Source organism: Bufo gargarizans, chromosome 4, assembly GCF_014858855.1.
Source record: "Bufo gargarizans isolate SCDJY-AF-19 chromosome 4, ASM1485885v1, whole genome shotgun sequence".
In the NCBI taxonomy this organism is placed as follows: domain Eukaryota; kingdom Metazoa; phylum Chordata; class Amphibia; order Anura; family Bufonidae; genus Bufo; species Bufo gargarizans.
This window is the reverse complement of record NC_058083.1, coordinates 31,330,166-31,351,260: the sequence shown is the minus strand read 5'-3', so window position 1 is coordinate 31,351,260 and position 21,095 is coordinate 31,330,166. Positions and strand designations below refer to the sequence as shown.

The following is a 21,095-nucleotide window of genomic DNA, read 5'->3' as shown; positions in this document are numbered from 1 at the left end:
GGGGCCTTAACAACATCACCAGGAAAAATAAATACCCTCTCCCTCTCATCCCTGATCTCCTGGACCGAGTGAAGGATGCCAAAGTGTTCTCCAAGATCGACCTCCGGGGGGCCTATAAACTTGCGCGGATCCGTGAGGGCGATGAATGGAAGAAGGCTTTTTGTTCCAGATTCGGCCATTATAAGTATCTGGTAATGCCCTTCGGGCTTTGCAACGCCCCAGCTACCTTCCAAAGCTTAATCAACGATGTCTTCCGCGACCTTCTGGACACATATGTGGTAGTGTATCTGGATGACATCCTTATTTTTTCCCACACACTCCAGCAGCATGAGAGACATGTGAAGGTAGTCCTCCAGCCCCTTCGGACAACCCCGACTCTATGGGAAGCTGGAGAAGAGCATCTTTGAGGTTCCTTCTATTAAATTCTTGGGATACATACTGTTCCCCGGAAAAGTGGAGATGGACCCCAAGAAGGTTCAGGCCGTCCTAGAATGGCCTATCCCACGAAACCGATGAATAGTCCAACAATTCATGGGTTTTGCGAATTTCTACCGTCGCTTCATCCAGAATTTTTCGGCCATATGCGCTCCTATTACGGTCCTAACCGGGAACAACGTTCCATTTGTATGGACCCCTGCCAGTCATAAGGCCTTTCAAACCCTCCAAAGGATCTTCACACAAGCTCCGGTACTGGCGCAGCCTGACACTGCTCTTCCCTTCTACCTGGAGACAGATGCCTCAGAGAAAGCAGTCGGGGCAGTTCTCTCCCAAAGACAAGGGGAGAAAAAACTCCTACACCCAGTGGCGTTCTACTCCCGCAAGGTAACCAAGGCCGAACAAAACTACGATGTGGGCGAGAGGGAACTACTGGCCATAAAAAATGCGCTGGAGGAGTGGCGGCATCTGCTGGAGGGAGCCAAGCACCCGGTAACTGTCTATACTGATCACCGTAACCTAGAATACCTTCGTACTGCTAAGAGGTTACGGCCCCGGAAAGCTAGGTGGGCCCTCTTCTTTTCCCGCTTCACCCTCCAGATAGCATATCGTCCTGGATCAAAGAACGGGAAGGCTGATACCCTCTCCCGTCTTCACGACACAGAGGCCGTGTTTTCACCTCCAGAAACCATCCTTCCAAGCACCTACTTTTTGGCAACACAACATTCATTACTCGAAGAGATCCGACAAGCCAGCGTGACCGTACCGTCAGAAGCAGCACACCTGCCACAAAGGCAGGGTCTACGTTACCATCAGGGAAAGATCTACGTGCCTACTTCCCATCGGGTACTGATCCTGCAACATCATCACGACCACCCAACCGCAGCTCACAGGGGAATAAGCAATACCTTAGAGTAGATGTACGGCAGATGTACGGTCCTTTGTGGGCTCATGCACTATCTGTGCCATGCACAAGAGACCCCACACCCGGCCAGTCGGCCCACTACAACCTCTACCCATGGCAACGGTGCCCTGGAGGGACCTCGCCATGGATTTTGTGGTGGACTTACCTCCTTCACAGGGCCACACTACGATCTTGTAGTAGATAGATGAACCAAGATGGCCCACTTTATTCCAACTACCGGCCTTCCAACAGCCCAACATACCTCAAAATTGTTTCTACAGCACGTGTTCCACCTACATGGACACCCCTCCTCTATTGTATCTGATCGGGGTTCGCAGTTCACCTCCTGTTTCTGGAGCCAATTTTGCTGCAGCATCCACATCACCCGCAACCTGTCCTCTGCTTATCATCCCCAGTCCAACAGCCAGACGGAGAGGACAAACCAAACCTTGGAGCAGTATCTCCAATGCTATTCGTCATACCTACAAGACGACTGGGTGGACCTTCTCCCTCTGGCAGAATATGCATACAATCAACAGCAGCATACCTCTACGGGACTCTCACCCTTTTATGCGAATTACGGATACCATCCCTTGACGCTTCCAGAACTTCCGGTGGACATTCCCGTACCTGAAGTGGCCCAGCGCCTCCGTCGTCTCCCGGGTTTGCTACGTATCCTAGTGCGGAAGCTCCGCACTACCCAGTGTTAAAGCAGCCCTAAATTAGAGCATTTGAGATACACTCTGGTGCTCCAAATCAATGTACCCCCAGGGGGTTAATATCCACTCGTGGTTGAGAGACTGGACACTGACACAGAAGCTGGTCAAAGCAATCTCTAACTTTTATTACATGGGTAAGCGGTATATACATCTTCAGAAGAGGGCAGTCCTCTCTGAGGCTTAAGCATTGTTTCATTGGTCAAAAAGGAAAAAGAGATAAGAGAGAGGAGATAGCACCCTGGCTTCTGCGCACTGGGCACTACTTTGTAATGTGAACTAATGTAAACATCTGGTTATCATCGCCATTTTGTAATGGCGTTTATCCTAACAAGAATACTGCATACGTCATATGTGACACTTCAAGGAGGTGCTTCTCTATAGGCAGTGTATACATATCATCAAGCCATATCATTGGCTTATGCATTCCTCCACAATCTATACACCTGTACAAAGATGAGAAAACAGACCCTTCTCACAGCACAGCCCTTTGCCCTCCCCCTCTCTTCTCCAGTCTTGTAACAAAGAGGGGGGTGGGAGGCACTTGAAGACGAAGAAGTTAACTCATTACAGTCCTAGAGATACAAAATATAGAATAAAATTCACACATCTTTAACAGTCCCCCCTTGAATTTCATTCTCTCCCTAAACCTAAACATCTGTCCCAATGCTCCGCCTCCTCTTCACCAGCTTCCACGACAAGCCATTCCTAGTGAACAGCCTCCCGTGACACTGGATTTGAGCACGGGGAAGTCAGATGATCTTTTCCTAACTGGCGTTGACATTATATCGGGGAGACTGGAGGTCATCAGTGCTCCTGATTTTCTGGATGAAAGTTTTCATACAATTTTTCCATATTCTTTTGAGTCATGATCAACAGTCACACAAGGGAAAACCAGTCTCAACACTTCCTTGAAATCAATCCAATTATGCTTTTCTTTGAGCTTCACTGTGCTTGTGGGCAACAACACTCGGAATGGACCATCAAACCAGGGTTTTAGGACTTTTCTAACGTGTCTTTTACTACCACCCAATCTCCAGACACAAGTGGGTGGGTTCCTGGTACTTTATCAAAACCTGGAAGTGAAGCAAAAGCTCGAAAATGTACTTTAGTCAAATGCTTGTACAAAACTGATCACATAATCTGTCAGACAACCATGTTGCATCTGGAGCTGCTGTGGGAAATAAAATCCTGTCCTAGGGGCTGACCCAAAAAGGACCTTATAGGGACAAAGGCCTGTCTCACGGTTAGGCGTATATCTTACTAAAAGAGGGCTACCAGCAGGCACTCTATTAAGGCTTTTTGAATCTTTAACTTAGCGTCCCGTTCAGTTCCTTTTTCCTACTCTACTGCTGCTTTGTGGATGGTACGAAGCATGTAAGGCCTGTCCTACACCCAAAACCTTCATCATCTCCTGCAGCACTTCACCTGTGAAGTGAACACCTGTGTCACTTTCAATGATCTAAGGTACCCCATAACTGCACACAACTTCGACCATAATCTTCTTTACTTCTTTGGGTACGGTTTTGGCCAACCTGAAAACAAGTCATCACATATCAATACATACTCATACATGCCCACCTTGGGTAGTTGAAGGTAGACTGCAAACGTTAAAACAGATACAAAAAGCAAGACGTGTTTCTTGGGTACCTTAACCACGTTGTTCTGGGCACAAATCATTTATCCTGACTGTTGTATGTCTGACTGTTACAGTGCTGAACCCTGGGGTGTACCATATGCTACGTACTAAATCAAACATAGCAGTTTTTGTCTGGTGCATCACTCCATGGGTTGCCTGTGGCATCGTGGAGTAGAGGGGCCTGGGAAGGCAAAGTTTCCCTTCTTATTTGTAGTCCCCCCTTTTCCATCCACCAGTCCCTTTCCTCCTTCCCCATCTGGTTCTGTAAGGTCTTAAGAACTTTCGGGAGACAGGAGGAGTTCTTTCAGGGACCTGAACTGTGGCCACTTAAGACAGGGATCTGCTTAGGTAATTTGGCAGCCATTTTTGCCACCTGATCTGCCGTGGCTTTCCCCTTTGCCTCCTCTGCATCTGTTTACAGTGGCCTTTCGTTGCTATCATCACCCCTCATGTTAGTGACAAGAGGGCTTCCATCAGAGACCTGCTTCCCCATTTTCGATGGGTTTACCTGAAGCGATCAAGGAGTCTCTGGCTTTCCATATGGGCCCATAGTCATGGGCTATCCCAAAAGCACACCTGGAATCAATGTAAATGTTGGCTGTTTTTCCATCTGCATATCTGCAAGCCATCTTCAGAGTCTTTTAGCTCCACTTCTTGAGCAGACATGTGTGGTAGTTCACGTTTAATCACCACTGCCCAATCTGTGTAGTACCTGCCATCCTGGCCATACCTCGATCCATCCACAAAGAGCACATGATCTAGATTACCTAATGGCTGATTTACCAAATCCCACTACCACTTGTGACATCATCTGCAGACAGTCAGGAGCCTCTTCCTTTGAATCTGGAAGAAAAGTTTAAAGTGTCGTGCCCTAACTCTTCCCTCCCCCTTGGTCCAGAGGCAACAGGGTGGCTGGGTCCAAAGTATTACACCTTTGGAGAGCAACATTGTCAGGCAACATAATGGAACACTGCATTCTAAAATAACAGGCAACAAAACAATTATTTGGATAGTACGTTCATGAGGATAGATGTAATATCACCTTCACTTTGTGGTTCAGAACTATCTCAGAGCTTTCATCAAGCATAGCTAGTACAACTACTACAGCTCTGATGCAGAAAGGGGTACCTCTGGCCACGGGATCAAGTCTGACACTAAATAATATGCTACGGGGTGTTATTGCTGGCCATGCAGTTGGGTGAGGACAGCTGAGTCATGGCCACTCACTTCATAACAATACAATCCAAATGTAATAATCTGATAGGCTCAGTGTGGGGGAACACAAAATTGCCAGTTCTAGGCATAAAAAGAATCTACCACCTCATCTGTGAGGCGGTAGGGAAAAAGGACAAATCAATCACAGTGGAGTGAGTATGAGGTAATGGGAACCTGAGCCAACAAGGTGTGTGTGTGTATTGGGCACGATGTGGGTGTTAGAAACTGTGGCTTCATTAACGGCATGTAGGTCATGTACCATCCAATGGTGAGTGGTTTGCTTTTCTCAGCTTCTGGGAGTACTAATACAAACATGGACCTGGGAATTTTATCACTAATGGCCAACAAACAAAGTTCCTGGTCGTTGAGGGCACCTGTAAGCTTCACAGTGCCGTCCTCCTGATATGAGATACTAGCATGTACTTTTGCAAGCAAATCTGCACCCAGGAGGCAACAAGGGGCGTTACCACTGACCAGCAAACGGGCAAGCGCATCTTTGTCAGGGGCAAATCTAGTATGGATGGTTTCTGTTGAAAAGGGAGCGTACTACTTTCCCATCCACTTCCACCCAAAGACTGGTGTCCTTGGAGAGTAAATCAGGGGAGGCCATGTTTGCTGTGCACAACTGTCTTGGCTGCTCCAGTGTCAATAAAAAACGGAACTACTTGTTTGATCACCCAGAATGAGGGATACTATTGGGCCAGACTGATTCTGCTAAAAATGTTTAAAAGTAGAGCCGATACTGGATTTCCTGTTTCCTAATCTTGATCTAAATCCTCCCCCCTCGCCTGTCTTTGTGTTTTCCTTATGACAAAAAAAATGGGTGTCTTTGGGGACGGACAGTGATCCAGGCATGGTCAACATAGAATACAATCCTCCATTGTGGTGTGGACCAGGAGTACCACACACAGCACAACACTCTCTCTTCTGGGATTTGGGTCCCACAGACTCTGCAGGCCCATCTCCCAGGACCATTATAGGGTGGCAGACTTACTTTTCCTTCACTTCAATGAGGCGTTTGACATCAGGGCCGAAGCAATTCCAAAGGAACACTACCTATGGTTGGCACCACTGAACCACCCAATGCTGCTTGATGTTACTCTGCATTTTGGCTTACAGAAGTATCCAACTTTTCCTATTGCGGAATTAATATACTGGAAAACAGGACTTCTTCATCTTCCATGGGAGTGTCTTATAACTAGGGGATGAGCACAAGGGCTGTCGTTGTCTGTAACGTCCACTCCTATCCTCCTCCCTCCGCTCTGAGTCATCTAAGTCCACCCCTTTCAGTCAGACGCTGTGGTCCTCCCTTTGTCTGTCAGTAGTATGCCAGCTGTCCATAAGAACAGAGCTCTGATGTAAAGCACAACACTTAACATGTAACACGTAACTTCAAACATTGAAACAAACAGATCTGACAATACAGACATGAACACACAAAGGGCCCATAAGAAACTTTTCATTGACTTCAATTTAAAAAAAAAATGTACAGCTCAATCAACACTGTTGGCACCAATAAAAAAACTAAAATCTTCCAAGAAAAATAAAATAAAATTCTCAATGTGCATATTATTTAAAAACAAATATTGTACTCCATACGCATTCACATTTTCATGTAGTCATTTTCACAAACAGCTCATAACCACGCCCTTATACAAAAAATATGAATTGCATTCACAGCTCTGCTAAAAACATCCATCAGTCTTCATACATATTCGCCTCAACTACAACTCAAAGCCACACCCATTCACATTCCACTGAATCATTTATGTTTTCCAACCCAGCCACATAGCTTTCTTTGTTTCATCCCAAAACTTGCAGCACAGACAAACACAGCTTTCCTGGAAACAGATAGCCACACCACACCCAGAATTGCTGATGGTCTGTCGCTATTGTGCTGTGTTTTCCAATGTCTTCTGGTCTTCACTCTGTGATTAATCAAATCTTATTTTTTTTTTATATATAAATTTTTTATTGAGAGTTAAGGAATATACATATAAAGTACATGCTATAAAAATAACACATCTTGTAAAAATTACACATTGGATGACAGGTGATCAATAGAAGGAATACATTGTATTTACTTGGATACGAAGGTATGATAGACTTCACATTGGGGAAGACTCACATTCCCTGTGAACCAACAGCTAAGTATGAGTTGGCTTGGCTCACCATTTTGAGCGAACATGGTGTATTAGTGATGCAGATAAAATAAGGTATTAATTAAACTTCCTAAAGTTGGACCATGCTTTCCAGGTAGACCTAAAGGGGGTAAACCTCCGGTTCTCCCAAGCCGAGATCTCTTCAAACCTGTATATTTGATCTAATTTCTCCGTCCAATGAGATATGGAAGGTATATCTGATGATAGCCAAAATTTCGGAATAAGGAGGCGAGCTGCACTAAGCATGCAGTGAAAAAGGCGGGAGGGGGTCCCACTACAGCGGGAAGGATAGGATCCCAGTAATGTCAGTTGGGGTGACACTGAAATCTCCAATTTACAAATTTTGTTAGCTATACTAAAAATCTCAATCCACCACTTCTGTATAACTGGGCATGACCACCAAATATGGTGAAATGAGCCCCTTTGCACTCCGCACCTCCAGCATTTGTCCGACCCATTCAGGCTATATAGACAGGTGATGTCTGGGGTCCTATACCAACGGGTCAAGACTTTATAGCCATTTTCCTGGGTTCGGACACATCTGGATGATTTGTGGGGTAGTAATAGTAGCTGTGAGACCTCGTCTTGGGAAAATGTCACTTCCAAATCTTTCTCCCAATGGCCTATAAAGGCAGGTTTGACCATATTTAATGGCGTGATTAGTTTTTTGTATAGTCTGGAGATCAGTTTGGTGTGTCTTGAATGGTCTACCAATAAACTTTCAAACCACGTTAGTGGACGTAATAAAGCTTCCATAGGAATGTTTTTAATAACAAAAGAGCGGAGAGTGATTAATCAAATCTTATAAGAAAACAATATACATGTTATAATCATACAGTCATTTTGTTAAAAGCTGGATTCCCACATTACACTGGTTGGGAAAGAAGAAAGAAAATTATTGAACAAATCTTCATCTTGTATAATATATTACACATCACTTACTCTGCATGATTCCCTCATTCCCTCCCCCCTTTTTTCTTATCTCAGGAATGCTTCTGTGTGAAGGCAGGCGGCAGTGAGTCTCTGTAGCTCAGACTGGATACAATACTTCCATTAACTGACCATCTTTTACTGCTGTAATCTCCAATGCTAGTGCTAGGATCTTCCCTATTTAAACACACACATATCATTAGGGTAACAAAACTTAACCAGTTCATTTCTAAACATTTAACACAAGCGCCTTTCTGATTGCAGACACTGGGGCACTTTCTTTCTTGCTAGTGCCCTCAATTAACATCCTGACACTGCTCTGTGTTCTCACTCATTAGAAACCCCCCCCCCCCTCAACATCACAGGAGTTCTGATGCCCACAGTCTGTAAGCTCTAACTTCACAGATACTTACAGATTTTCATCCCTGTTGCCAGCCGGGCGACCTGCTGTCTGGGGCCACACTTTCTCTAACATTCTTTTTCACATTTTAGCTTTCAATTCTCCATTAATATCACATCCTATAATCTCCCTCTTCCCTCGCTGCTAGCTAGGGGCTGTATTTTCTCCTTCTTCATAATACTGGGACTGACCCATTTAAACAGCAGTATTTCAGACTGACACACTCAAAACAGAGGAGTAAAGAGGCACCTTTAACCCTTTCCTCCACAGACAAAGGATTCACCCTCCCCTCTGGTTGGCTCAAATCTGACTATCACGTCTGACTAGTCAGCTGGGACTCCCCGCACGTCTTCCCCTGCTCCAGGGGTCAGGCAGGCTCCGCACGCATCTTCCTGGGGGTCAGGTCAGGTGGAGAATGTCTCTGCAGTCTTCCCTTCTAAGGGTCATGAGCCTCCACCGTCTTCCTGGCCAGGTCAGCCGGAGTTTACTTTGTCCCACACCTCGGCGCTACAGTGCCCCCTTCCAAACCAGGAGGTTACTGTCCCCTCCCTTTGTCTGTGGTCTTACTGTCCATGCTCAATTCACTCCTCGGACCATACTGACACACATAAACAGATATACACACCAGAGTGATCTATCAATTCAGATTATGGTTCTATGGACCCCAGGCTTTCAGCATATTAGCCGACTACTTTACTTACATGGGTACCACCTCACAGCAGACTAGGCCAACATGAAGTGACAAACTAAATGTCAGAAAGGCGGGTAAGAGTATTCTTACTGTTCTATTAAAGCCGGCCATCTCCTCTCTGCCGTTCGTCAAGTCCTGGGGCCTCTTGTGTGTCGGCTGCTGATGGTCCCTTCACCTTGGGTTCCCTTCGTGGTCGCCATTTGTTAAAGCAGCCCTAAATTAGAGCATTTGAGATACACTCTGGTGCTCCAAATCAATGTACCCCCAGGGGATTAATATCCACGCGTGGTTGAGAGACTGGACACTGACACAGAAGCTGTTCAAAGCAATCTCTAACTTTTATTACATGGGTAAGCGGTATATACATCTTCAGAAGAGGGCAGTCCTCTCTGAAGCTTAAGCATTGTTTCATTGGTCAAAAAGGAAAAAGAGATAAGAGAGAGGAGATATCACCCTGGCTTCTGCGCACTGGGCACTACTTTGGAATGTGAACTAATGTAGACATCTGGTTATCGTCGCCATTTTGTAATGGCGTTTTAACAAGAATACTGCATACGTCATATGTGACACTTCAAGGAGGTGCTTCTCTATAGGCAGTGTATACATATCATCAAGACATATCATTGGCTTATGCATTCCTCCACAATCTATACACCTGTACAAAGATGGGAAAACAGACCCTTCTCACAGCACAGCCCTTTGCCCCCCCCCCCTTCTCCAGTCTTGTAACAAAGAGGGGGGTGGGAGGCACTTGAAGAAGAAGAAGTTAACTCATTACAGTCCTAGAGATACAAAATATAGAATAAAATTCACACATCTTTAACACCAGCAACAGCAAAAGACTCAGGCCGATCGGAGACGTACAGAGAACCCCAAGTACAGAAGTCCAAGTACAGAAGTGGGGATAGGGTATGGTTATCTTCTCAGCACCTTAAACTGACCTGCCTGTCCAAGAAATTGGGCCCTCTCTATTTGGGACCATTCACCATCGCCTCAATGGTCAACAACGTAGCGGCGAGACTAAACCTGCCCACTTCATTTAACATCCTTCCGGTGTTTCATGTATCACTGAAACCCTACCATGCCAACACCCCTGTGGGCAGAGTGCCGGTGCCACCCGCTCCCATTCAGGTGGATAACAATGATGAATATGAAGTCCAGGGGATCTTGGACTCCCGCAGACGCTGTGGAGTCTTGGAATACCTTGTCCACTGGAAGGGATATGGGTCAGAGAAGCGTTCCTGGGAAGGAGCACGTAACCTTTATGCAGACGCCAAGGAATTTTTGTGAAAATTATATCGATTAATTCCATCTAAACAATTTTTATCCCTTTTACAAAAAACCTTGTATGGAGAATGATAAAAAATATGGATTCCTCTATATGATATTTATATTAAACCCCTGGAGGAATGGAAACTAGCAAAATGGCACTGTAAGGGACTCTGTATTTTGGTTCCCTTGTGAGCAGACACGGTGGGGCGTCCGCATGGGCGCCGGAGGGGAGGGCCGCGGGGATCTCTGTGGCAGAATTGCCAGGCTGATGGCAATACGTTGCGGCCGGTCCTGCCTCCGGTGTCTCCTGCGGTTTCCGTTGCGGTGTCCATGCTGGCACAATCCTGTGCCCGTGCCGAGTCTGTTAGGCATCCGCATGCACGCCCGAGGGGTTATTGGCAAAGGAATGCGCGGCATAGTGTGCGTGCATCTTATGCGCTACATCGGCCACTGGCAGGTAAAGCATCTTTGCACAATTTCAAAGTTGATTAGGGATTTGCTGCACAGGTGCTAATGAGTAGGATCATCGCATGACCTATGAGGTTCTGACAAGCAGCACTCTGTGATTGGCCAGCAGGTGGTTAAAAGGTGATCTCCCTGGCTGACCAGTGCTCACTGTTGTCTCTACAACCTGGGAGTATGCTGGTTCAGATTCACTATGTTTGTTCCATGCATGAACTCTGAGTGTCTCCATTTAGTGAATGCCTCTGGAAACCTCGTCTCTGCTCTCTACAGTTGCACCGTGTGTAGCCTCGGATCGGACCTTGGATACTTCAGTCTCATCCTTAGGTATTTGGTTTCACGGACTATTCTGTATGAACTTTAGCCTGGTCTGGCTTTTCTCTGACGTTTTCCCACAGAGGTTATTATTTGGACTACGTTATTTCTGTATGATTTCTGGCTTGGACTTTACTGCAGTGTTTTCAATAAATCCACGTTTGTTCAGATCTTTGCCTGGTTGCTTGGGGTTCTGCAGCATTACAGAACAGTGAGCCCCAACTTCCAGTTTTTATGGATCGTATCCAACAGCAGCTAGTGGAATTGACCGGATCAGCGAACCTCTTGGTCCAACACAGGATAAACATCTCTGCTGTGAATATTAATAAGATCCATGCACAACTGGCAAAAGACAGGGACGAGCTTAAAATCCTCCTCCAGGGAGGCCAGGGGTTGCCCGACCCGACTTCTGCAGAACGCCCAGTGGAACCCAAGATACCCAAGATACCCTTACCTGAGGTTTTTTCAGGTAATAGGCAGGCGTTTCTCAACTTCCGTGACTCCTGCCACTTATACTTTGAACTGCGCCCTGTATCATTGGGTAATACCAAACAAAGGATCAGCATAGTGATGTATCTATTGAGGAAGGACCCGCAACGCTGGGCCTTTAACCTGCAGACAGGGGATCCCACATTTGACTCAGTAGAGGCCTTCTTTCATGCTATGGGGGTTTTGTATGACGACCCAGATCACACTCGAACTGCTGAGACTCAACTGGAACACCTCCAACAAGGACGACGCACAGAGGAAGAATTTGCTGCAGAGTTTCGTCGCTGGACCACCTTTACCAACTGGGGGGATGCTGCGCTTCGCCACCGGTTCCGGTTGGGACTCTCCGACCCTGTCAGAGATCTACTATTATCTCTACCATCTCCATCATCTCTAGATGTGGCAATCCAACAAGCAATCGACACTGATCGTCGCATTCGAGCACGTCGTCTGGAGTGGGCTTCTCATTCAGTTTCTTCCACCCCATCTCCACGACTCAGTAAACCGGCTGAGGAACCCATGGAACTAGGGTCTTTGCATCTTACCCCTACGGAGAGGGCTCGTTGCCAGAATGAGGGTCTTTGCTTATATTGCGGGGGAGTTGGGCACCGACTAAAGAAATGTCCTTTACTATTGTCGGGAAACGACAAAGCCTAGTGGAGATTGAGGAGAATCCACTAGGTACTCTGCTGCCTCCTCTTAAAAGAAGTCGTCTTCTCATACCTATTACTATTGAGTGTCAAGGGAATAACCATCCGATCTCCGCCTTGCTTGACTCGGGAGCTGCCGGTAACTTCATTGACTCTTCCCTGTTCCACGACTACAGATCCCAGTCTTCAAACTGGGAGAAGCCATTTCCGTCACCGCTGTGGATGGGTCTCCCCTTTAAGAAGGCCGGTCGTTGTGGATGACACCTGGGTTGCAGGTAAAGGTAGGGGCTGGTCACCGGGAAGTCTTAAACCTTTTAACCCTGGACATGCCATCCACTCCTGTGATTTTGGGCCTTCCCTGGTTGAGACTTCATAATCCAGTTGTGGACTGGCGTTCCGGACAAATTTGCAAGTGGAGTTCTGACTGCTTCACCAGGTGCATTGAAATTCAGGCCCAGCGAGAATATATAAAGGAGAATCTTGATAAGGGTTTCATCCAACCGTCCACTTCTCCCGCAGGGGCAGGATTCTCTTTCGTGGAGAAGAAAGACGGCGGATTGAGACCCTGCATTGATTTTTGCTCCCTCAATCAAATTACGGTGAAGAATCGGTACCCCCTTCCACTTATTGAAGATTTGCTTGCTCAGGTGCCAGGGGCCCAGATTTTTACCAAACTTGATTTGAGGGGTGCATACAACTTAGTACGTATTCGTAAGGGTGACGAATGGAAGACCGCATTTAATACTACAGACGGGCATTATGAGTATCTTGTGATGCCTTTCGGTCTCTGTAATGCTCCAGCAGTCTTCCAGGAGTTTATTAATGATGTCCTCCAGGATTTCTTGGGTAGATTCGTGGTTGTCTATTTAGATGACATACTAATCTACTCATCAGACTTGCAGACTCACCGGGATCATGTTTGTCAGGTTTTCCAGAGGCTGAGAGAGAATCACTTGTACGCCAAGCTCGAGAAATGCTTGTTTGAAGTGAAAGAATTGCCTTTTCTAGGGTATATAGTCTCTGAACGAGGATTGGCGATGGACCCCTCCAAACTCCCAGCTGTCCTGGACTGGCCTCAGCCTAGAGATCTGAAGGGATTACAGCGTTTCCTAGGTTTCGCCAATTTCTATTGCAAATTTATTAAGCACTTTTCTGCGGTAGTGCTGCCTCTCACTAACCTCACTAAGAAGGGGATGAACCCTTCTGAGTGGACGAAAGAGGCTGGCGAAGCCTTTGAGACGCTAAAGCAAGCCTTTTGCTCAGCTCCAATCCTCACTCATCCAGACACTTCTCAACCTTTTTTCCTCGAGGTTGAGGCCTCTGAGGTCGGAGTGGGGGCGGTTCTGTCTCAGTACTCTGGAGATCCTGAGAGGCTTCATTCTTGTGCCTTTTTCTCTCAGAAGCTCTCTCCAGCCGAGCGTAACTATGATATCGATAATACAGAGCTTTTGGGGGTTAAGTTGGCTTTTCATGAGTGGAGACATTGGCTAGAGGGTGCGGAACATCCCATTACGGTTTACACCGACCACAAGAACCTTGAGTATATCAAAGGGGCTAAGAGACTAAATTCTCGCCAAGCCCGCTGGGCATTGTTTTTTACCCGCTTTAATTTCCGCTTAACCTATAAACCAGAAACCAAGAATGTCAAAGCGGATGCTCTTTCCCGTTGTTTCCCTGAAGCCCCTTCTGGACATGACACTGAGCCAGAACCCATTATCCCTGCGAGGTGTTTTGTAGCCGTCTTGGACACCTCAGGGATAATGGAGGATCTGTCTTCACTGCTCTTACCTTTACAGGTGGAGAGCCCTCCTAACAAACCGAAAGGTCGGCTGTTTGTGCCTTTAAATTTCAGACTCAGGGTTTTGCAACAATTGCAAAATTGTGTCGGCCGGGCACCCGGGGATAAAGAAAACAATATCCCTTTGTAAACGTCATGTCTGGTGGCCCAAGATGCTTTCTGATGTCAAAGCCTATGTCCAAGCATGTAGTGTCTGTGCTCGCTGTAAATCATCTCGGTCCGCCCCTTCTGGTACATTGCTTACTCTGTCCATTCCTTCGGCCCCGTGGACCCACGTGTCTATGGATTTCATAACGGATCTGCCTAGGTCTTCCGGCTGTACGGTAATTTGGGTAGTGGTGGATCGTTTTAGTAAAATGGCTCATTTTATTCCACTTCCTGGATTGCCGTCGGCTGGAGAGCTGGCAGATCTGTTTGTGAAACATGTCTTCCGATTACACGGGGCACCGGAGGATATTGTTTCAGATAGGGGAGTTCAGTTTATTTCCCGTTTCTGGCGTTCCTTCTGCTCCCGTCTAGGGATTAGGCTGTCATTTTCATCTGGTTTTCACCCAGAGACTAACGGGCAGACAGAAAGAATGAACCAGACCCTGGAACAGTATCTCCGGTGTTTCGTGTCAGACTGCCAGGAGGAATGGGCAGCTCACCTCCCCTTTGCAGAGGTGGCTTATAACAACTCCGAACATGCCTCTACCAAGATGTCTCCGTTCAGGTGCGTGGGGGCAGGGATCCAAGACTCTCCTCTCTGGCAGGGGCCTCCACTGACTGTCCAGTGGTGAATCAATGGTTCCAGGATAGACAGCCCATTTGGTTGTTGACGCAGCGGAATCTTCGTAAGGCGGTGGCACAACAGAAATAATTCGCTGACCGCCATCGCACTACGGAGCAAGAGTTTAAGGTAGGAGATCCAGTGTGGGTCTCCACCCGGAACATCCCGTTGCATCAACAGTCTGCCAAACTGGGGCCTAGATTCATTGGTCCCTACCCGGTTATACAAAAAATTAACTGGGTGACTTACAAAGTTTCTCTTCCTCCGTCGATTCGAGGAGTGAACTCCTTTCATGTTTCACTGCTCAAATCGGCAGCCGAGTCAGCTCCTTTCATTCGAACTCCGTCTCCGGTGGAGGTTCAAGGGGAGCCGGAATTTGAGGTCAATAAGATTTTGGATTCCCACTTTGTCCAGAGATCTCGCCAGTATTTAGTAGACTGGAAGGTATTTGGTCCAGAAGAGAGATGTTGGGTACCTGCCCACCAGTTTCATGCGGAGGAATTGGTAGCTACTTTCCACCATGAGAATCCGGGTAAGCCCCGTTTGGAGTCTTCTGAGCCACCTCCTCGAGGGGGGGGGGGGTAATGTAAGGGACTCTGCGGTTTTGGTTCCCTTGCGGGCAGATACGGTGGGGCGTCCGCATGGGCGCCGGAGGGGAGGGCCGCGGGGATCTCTGAGGCAGAATTGCCAGGGCTGATGGCAATACGTCGCGGCCGGTCCTGCCTCCGGTGTCTCCTGCGGGTTCCGTTCCGGCGTCCATGCTGGCACAATCCCGTGCCCATGCCAAGTCTGTTGGGCATCCGTGTGCACGCCCGAGGGGTTATTCTCAAAGGAATGCGCGGCCGAGTGTGCGTGCATCTTATGCGCTACGTCGGCCACTGGCAGGTAAAGCATCTGTGCACAAATTTAAAGTTGATTAGGGATTTGCTGCACAGGTGCTAATGAGTAGGATCATTGCATGACCTATGAGGTTCTGACAAGCAGCACTCTGTGATTGGCCAGCAGGTGTTTAAAAGGTGATCTCCCTGGCTGACCAGTGCTCACTGTTGTCTCTACAACCTGGGAGTATGCTGGTTCAGATTCACTAAGTTTGTTCCATGCATGAACTCTGAGTGTCTCCATTTAGTGAATGTCTCTGGAAACCTCGTCTCTGCTCTACAGTTGCACCGTGTGTGGCCTCGGATCGGACCTTGGATACTTCAGTCTCCTCCTTAGGTATTTGGTTTCACGGACTATTCTGTATGAACTTTAGCCTGGTCTGGCTTTTCTCTGACGTTTTCCCACAGAGGTTATTATTTGGACTACGTTATTTCTGTATGATTTCTGGCTTGGACTTAACTGCTGTGTTTTCAATAAATCCACGTTTGTTCAGATCTTTGCCTGGTTGCTTGGGGTTCTGCAGCATTACAGCCACCTTCCAAAATATGACTGATCTACCCGACATACAGATGTAGCCAATGTTATCTTGACTGGCTTAACTCGTTAATGGAACAAAATGATATTACAGTGATCTTGTTACAGTGACCCTCCTGGCATGCCTGAAGCCAGGATAATGTTGGCTACATCAGAAAACATCTTTTTTTTTTTTTTTTTGCAATAGAGCTCAAAATGAATGTTGTCTGATCGGTGCTAATGCCCATCTTGTAGATTTGTACTTTTATGTGAAATTGGTCCTACTCACCAGTCTGGTTGGAGATTTCGCCTTCTGCACAGGGGGAACAGTAGTAGCAGCATTTCTGTTTTCCTTCCAGTAGGACTTTCCAGTATCCATGGAGGCAACTCTCACCACAGATCGAGCGCGGTGTCTGGAAAAGTCATATACACATGTACATATACGTAATTAATGCTTGCCTTTTGAGACATAAAGGTGCTCTCCCTTTTATAATATATAAACTCCAGATATTGGGACCTGTAGAGGAATCCATACTCATCCAGTCCCTGTTACTCAATTATGGCCCTCTGACATCCAAGCTATCTGCACTGCACTTCTGGTACCAGCCAATGACTGCTCTCAACAGTGATGTGTCCCAATGTGGCACATCACTGCTGGGTGATGTACTGCTTGGAGATATGTCACCTTTGAGGCCACTCAGTGGCAGCAGAGGAGAAAGTGACCCTGTCCATGTAGGAAGTTGACATATGGAGACCAGAAGTCCAATGAAGATCCCTGGAGCGAGGGAGTCAGAACCGAGCAATGGGGACGAGATGAGTATAGATTTCTAAGCAGGTCCCAATTTCTGTGAGTTATATAAATACAAAACTGACAATACTAGCTAATTCCTCAAGCCGATGTTAAAAGCTGAGAACTTTGCCACTATCTTCCAGTCAGGAACATATCGGAGCCCCTCATGCACCACATCACGGTGTCTCAGCAAGCATGGGGTCCTACCACTAAGCTACCTGTGGTTTGTGAACAATGTCTGAACAGTGCTAAAAACCAACTCACAGCCAGACTCTTAGATGTCTCCATGGTGGTATCACCAATGCACTGTGCTGTGAGTTGGTTTTCAGCAATGTTCAGACCTTGTTCACACACCACGGGCAGTTGAGTGGTAGGACCCCATGCTTGCTGAGACACTGTGACGTGGTGCATGAGGGGCTTCGATATGTTCCTGACTGTAAGATATTGGCAATGTTCTCAGCTTTTAACATCGGCTTGAGGAATTACAAACCGGATTCCAAAAAAGTTGGGACACTATAAAAATCGTGAATAAAAACTGAATGCAATGATGTGGAGGTGCCAACTTCTAATATTTTATTCAGAATAGAACATAAATCACGGAACAAAAGTTTAAACTGAGAAAATGTACCATTTTAAGGGAAAAATATGTTGAATCAGAATTTCATGGTGTCAACAAATCCCCCAAAAAGTTGGGACAAGGCCATTTTCACCACTGTGTGGCATCTCCCCTTCTTCTTACAACACTCAACAGACGTCTGGGGACCGAGGAGACCAGTTTCTCAAGTTTAGAAATAGGAGTGCTCTCCCATTCTTGTCTAATACAGGCCTCTAACTGTTCAATCGTCTTGGGCCTTCTTTGTTGCACCTTCCTCTTTATGATGTGCCAAATGTTCTCTATAGGTGAAAGATCTGGACTGCAGACTGGCCATTTCAGTACCCGGATCCTTCTCCTACGCAGCCATGATGTTGTGATTGATGCAGAATGTGGTCTGGCATTATCTTGTTGAAAAATGCAGGGTCTTCCCTGAAAGAGATGACGTCTGGATGGGAGCATATGTTGTTCTAGAACCTGAATATATTTTTCTGCATTGATGGTGCCTTTCCAGACATGCAAGCTGCCCATGCCACACGCACTCATGCAACCCCATACCATCAGAGATGCAGGCTTCTGAACTGAGCGTTGTTAACAACTTGGGTTGTCCTTGTCCTCTTTGGTCCGGGTGACATGGCGTCCCAGATTTCCAAAAAAGAACTTCGAATCGTGACTCGTCTAACCACAGAACAGTCTTCCATTTTGCCACACTCCATTTTAAATGATCCCTGGCCCAGTGAAAAATGCCTGAGCTTGTGGATCTTGCTTAGAAATGGCTTCTTCTTTGCACTGTAGAGTTTCAGCTGGCAACGGCAGATGGCACGGTGGACTGTGTTCACTGACAATGGTTTCTGGAAGTATTCCTGAGCCCATTCTGTGATTTCCTTTACAGTAGCATTCCTGTTTGTGGTGCAGTGTCGTTTAAGGGCCCGGAGATCACGGGCATCCAGTATGGTTTTACGGTCCTTGACCCTTACGCACAGAGATTGTTCCAGATTCTCTGAATCTTCGGATGATGTTATGCACAGTTGATGATGATAGATGAAAAGTCTTTGCAATTTTTCGCTGGGTAACACCTTTCTGATATTGCTCCACTATCTTTCTGCGCAACATTGTGGGAATTGGTGATCCTCTACCCATCTTGGCTTCTGAGAGACACTGCCACTCTGAGAAGCTCTTTTTATACCCAATCATGTTGCCAATTGACCTAATTAGTGTTAATTGGTCTTCCAGCTCTTCGTTATGCTCAAATTTACTTTTTCCAGCCTCTTATTGCAACTTGTCCCAACTTTTTGGGGATTTGTTGACACCGTGAAAATTTGAATCACCGTATTTTTCCTTTAAAATGATACATTTACTCGGATTAAACGTTTGATCTGTCATCTACGTTCTATTACAAATAAAATATTGACATTTGCCATCTCCACATCATTGCATTCAGTTTTTATTCACAATTTGTTTAGTGTCCCAACTTTTTTGGAATCCGGTTTGTAGCTAGTATTGTCAGTTGCATATCATTTTGGTGCATTTTTTGAAGTGAGTTTTGTTGTGCATTTTCATACGTATACAATATTACCACCCGACAGTTTTGTATTTATATATTTTTTCATCTGCACAATGTATCATTTCATGTAAGATGTCCTTGTGGTGTATGTGGTCCGCCCCGGCATCCTCCATTGTATGCATTTTTTGCTGGGGATTGCTGTTATCTGCGGACCGCATGCGGAGGAATTGCTTCCCCGGTTGTAGACACGCTACAGTGTTTGGGTTTGCTACAGTGTTTGGAGGTTTTCCACCCGTTTAGGCCTTTTTTTCAGTGAGTTACATAAATAAAATAAATAAAAAAAAACTGAAAACTCCTTTAAGGTGTGTGATATTTTGCTCAAGGGAGCAGTGCCATCCAGGAGTAGGGCTGGATAAGCAAGAAATGTCCTAGGCTAGTTTCACACTACCATTCCCATTCTCCACTAGGCTGTTCCAGCAGAGAACAGCCTAATGAAGTTTTTTGGATTCGGCATACCCAGATGTTACTGCAATGCCTACTGGCCCCAAGGGATCCAGAGGAGATCCAGCCACTACCTGGCAAATATGCGGAGATTCGGCTGGACAAACACTGCATGTATATGTGCTGGGTAGCAGTCAGATCTCAATTGGATACAATTGTAGTTAATGGGACAGTCAATCTGTTTTCTGCCGGATCAGCCTGCCGGACACTGGTAAAGGAGATGTGCAAGAGGCCTGAGACTACAAAATGTACAGTATGCAGCAGGTATTCTGTTTTCAAAGTTCTTGACTTAGTCCTCATGCACATGACCTTATGTGTTTTGTGGTCCACAAACTATGGATCCCAAAAGCACAATACAATTCCCAACTTAGCAATTTCCTAAATTAGTGGTTTCTGCTTTATCAGGCCAACTTTAAATCTATTCATTAAAAGGGTATATTAGATTCAAGGTGCACATAGGGTCATTCAGAATAACTTCACACACACGCTACTGTGCATTTCCAAGTCTAATTCTGTCAGTAAACGTATACCTGTCACCCAGCGCCTAAATAATAGGCCTCAAATTTATATTCAGCTAAATCTGTGGTTATTGCTGTAGCTGGTCGAGTTATTTTGTGTCCGTCAAAGCACAGTTTTTGTTCTGGGTTGAAATACAATTCCCAACTTAGCAATTTCCTAAATTAGTGGTTTCTGCTGTATCAGGCCTACTTTAAATCTATCCCTAAAAGGGTATATTAGATACAAGGTGCTCATAGGGTCATTCTCAATAACTTCACACACACGCTACTGTGCATATCCCAGTCTAATTCTGTCCGTAAACGTATACCTGTCATCCAGGGACTAAATACTAGGCCTACAATTTATATTCAGCTAAATCTGTTGTTACTGCTGTGCCTGTATTAGTGTAATACGGTACCTAAATAGATAGCCAGATAGTGTTAGGTGTCTGTAAAAAAAGGCCTGAATTTGAATTCAATACATTGGGCCAAATAATATTTTTGTTATTGTGGTGAACGGTAACAATGAGGAAAACATCTAGTAAGGGACGCGGACGTGGACATGGCCGTGGTGGTGTTAGTGGACCCTCTGGTGCAGGGAGAGGACGTGGCCGTTCTGCCACATCCACACGTCCTAGTGTACCAACTACCTCAGGTCCCAGTAGCCGCCAGAATTTACAGCGATATTTGGTGGGGCCCAATGCCGTTCTAAGGATGGTAAGGCCTGAGCAGGTACAGGCATTAGTCAATTGGGTGGTCGACAGTGGATCCAGCACGTTCACATTATCTCCCACCCAGTCTTCTGCAGAAAGCGCACAGATGGCGCCTGAAAACCAAGCCCATCAGTCTGTCACATCACCCCCATGCATACCAGGGAAACTGTCTGAGCCTCAAGTTATGCAGCAGTCTCTTATGCTGTTTGAAGACTCTGCTGGCAGGGTTTCCCAAGGGCATCCACCTAGCCCTTCCCCA

At 46.2% G+C, this 21,095-nt stretch overlaps 1 protein-coding gene across 1 annotated transcript in view; it reads right to left on the bottom strand.

Moving 5' to 3' along the window:
* LOC122935156 (vomeronasal type-2 receptor 26-like) overlaps positions 1-21,095 on the bottom strand; it is a 62,735-nt gene that overhangs the window by 10,528 nt on the left and 31,112 nt on the right. Inside the window, exon 2 of the mRNA XM_044290920.1 lies at positions 16,529-16,652. Within this exon, the coding sequence (XP_044146855.1) occupies positions 16,529-16,652 (124 nt within the window). The remainder of the gene's footprint in view (positions 1-16,528; positions 16,653-21,095) is intronic.